This window comes from Nestor notabilis, unplaced genomic scaffold (assembly GCF_000696875.1).
Source record: "Nestor notabilis isolate BGI_N333 unplaced genomic scaffold, ASM69687v1 scaffold25489, whole genome shotgun sequence".
NCBI lineage: Eukaryota > Metazoa > Chordata > Aves > Psittaciformes > Psittacidae > Nestor > Nestor notabilis.
The window spans coordinates 2,089-2,342 of NW_009943602.1; the positions used below are offsets into that span (position 1 = coordinate 2,089).

Consider the following 254-nt stretch of genomic DNA (forward strand, 5'->3'; position numbering starts at 1 on the left):
CTCTGTTTTGCAGTGGTACGTGCAGGCCACGTGTGCGACCCAGGGCACGGGGCTCTACGACGGGCTGGACTGGCTCTCGCACGAGCTCTCCAAGCGCTAGGGGGGCCGGTGGCACAGGGACCGGAGGAGCTGGGGACATCTCTTCCAACTGCTCTTTCCTTTGGTTTCCGTTGGGGTTTATTGTTTGGGGGGGTTGTTTTTCCGTTCTCCCCAGAGTGGCCTCGTCTCTGTGTGTTTATGGGGCAGGACTCGAA

General features: G+C 60.2%; 1 protein-coding gene across 1 annotated transcript in view; it reads left to right on the forward strand.

The window, feature by feature from the left end:
- LOC104411572 (ADP-ribosylation factor 5-like) overlaps positions 1 to 100 on the forward strand; it is a gene marked incomplete at its 5' end in the record, with an annotated part of 1,457 nt that extends 1,357 nt beyond the window's left edge. The window contains one exon of the mRNA XM_010022019.1: positions 14 to 100. Within this exon, the coding sequence (XP_010020321.1) occupies positions 14 to 100 (87 nt within the window). The remainder of the gene's footprint in view (positions 1 to 13) is intronic.
- Between the last annotated feature and the right edge of the window lie 154 nt (positions 101 to 254).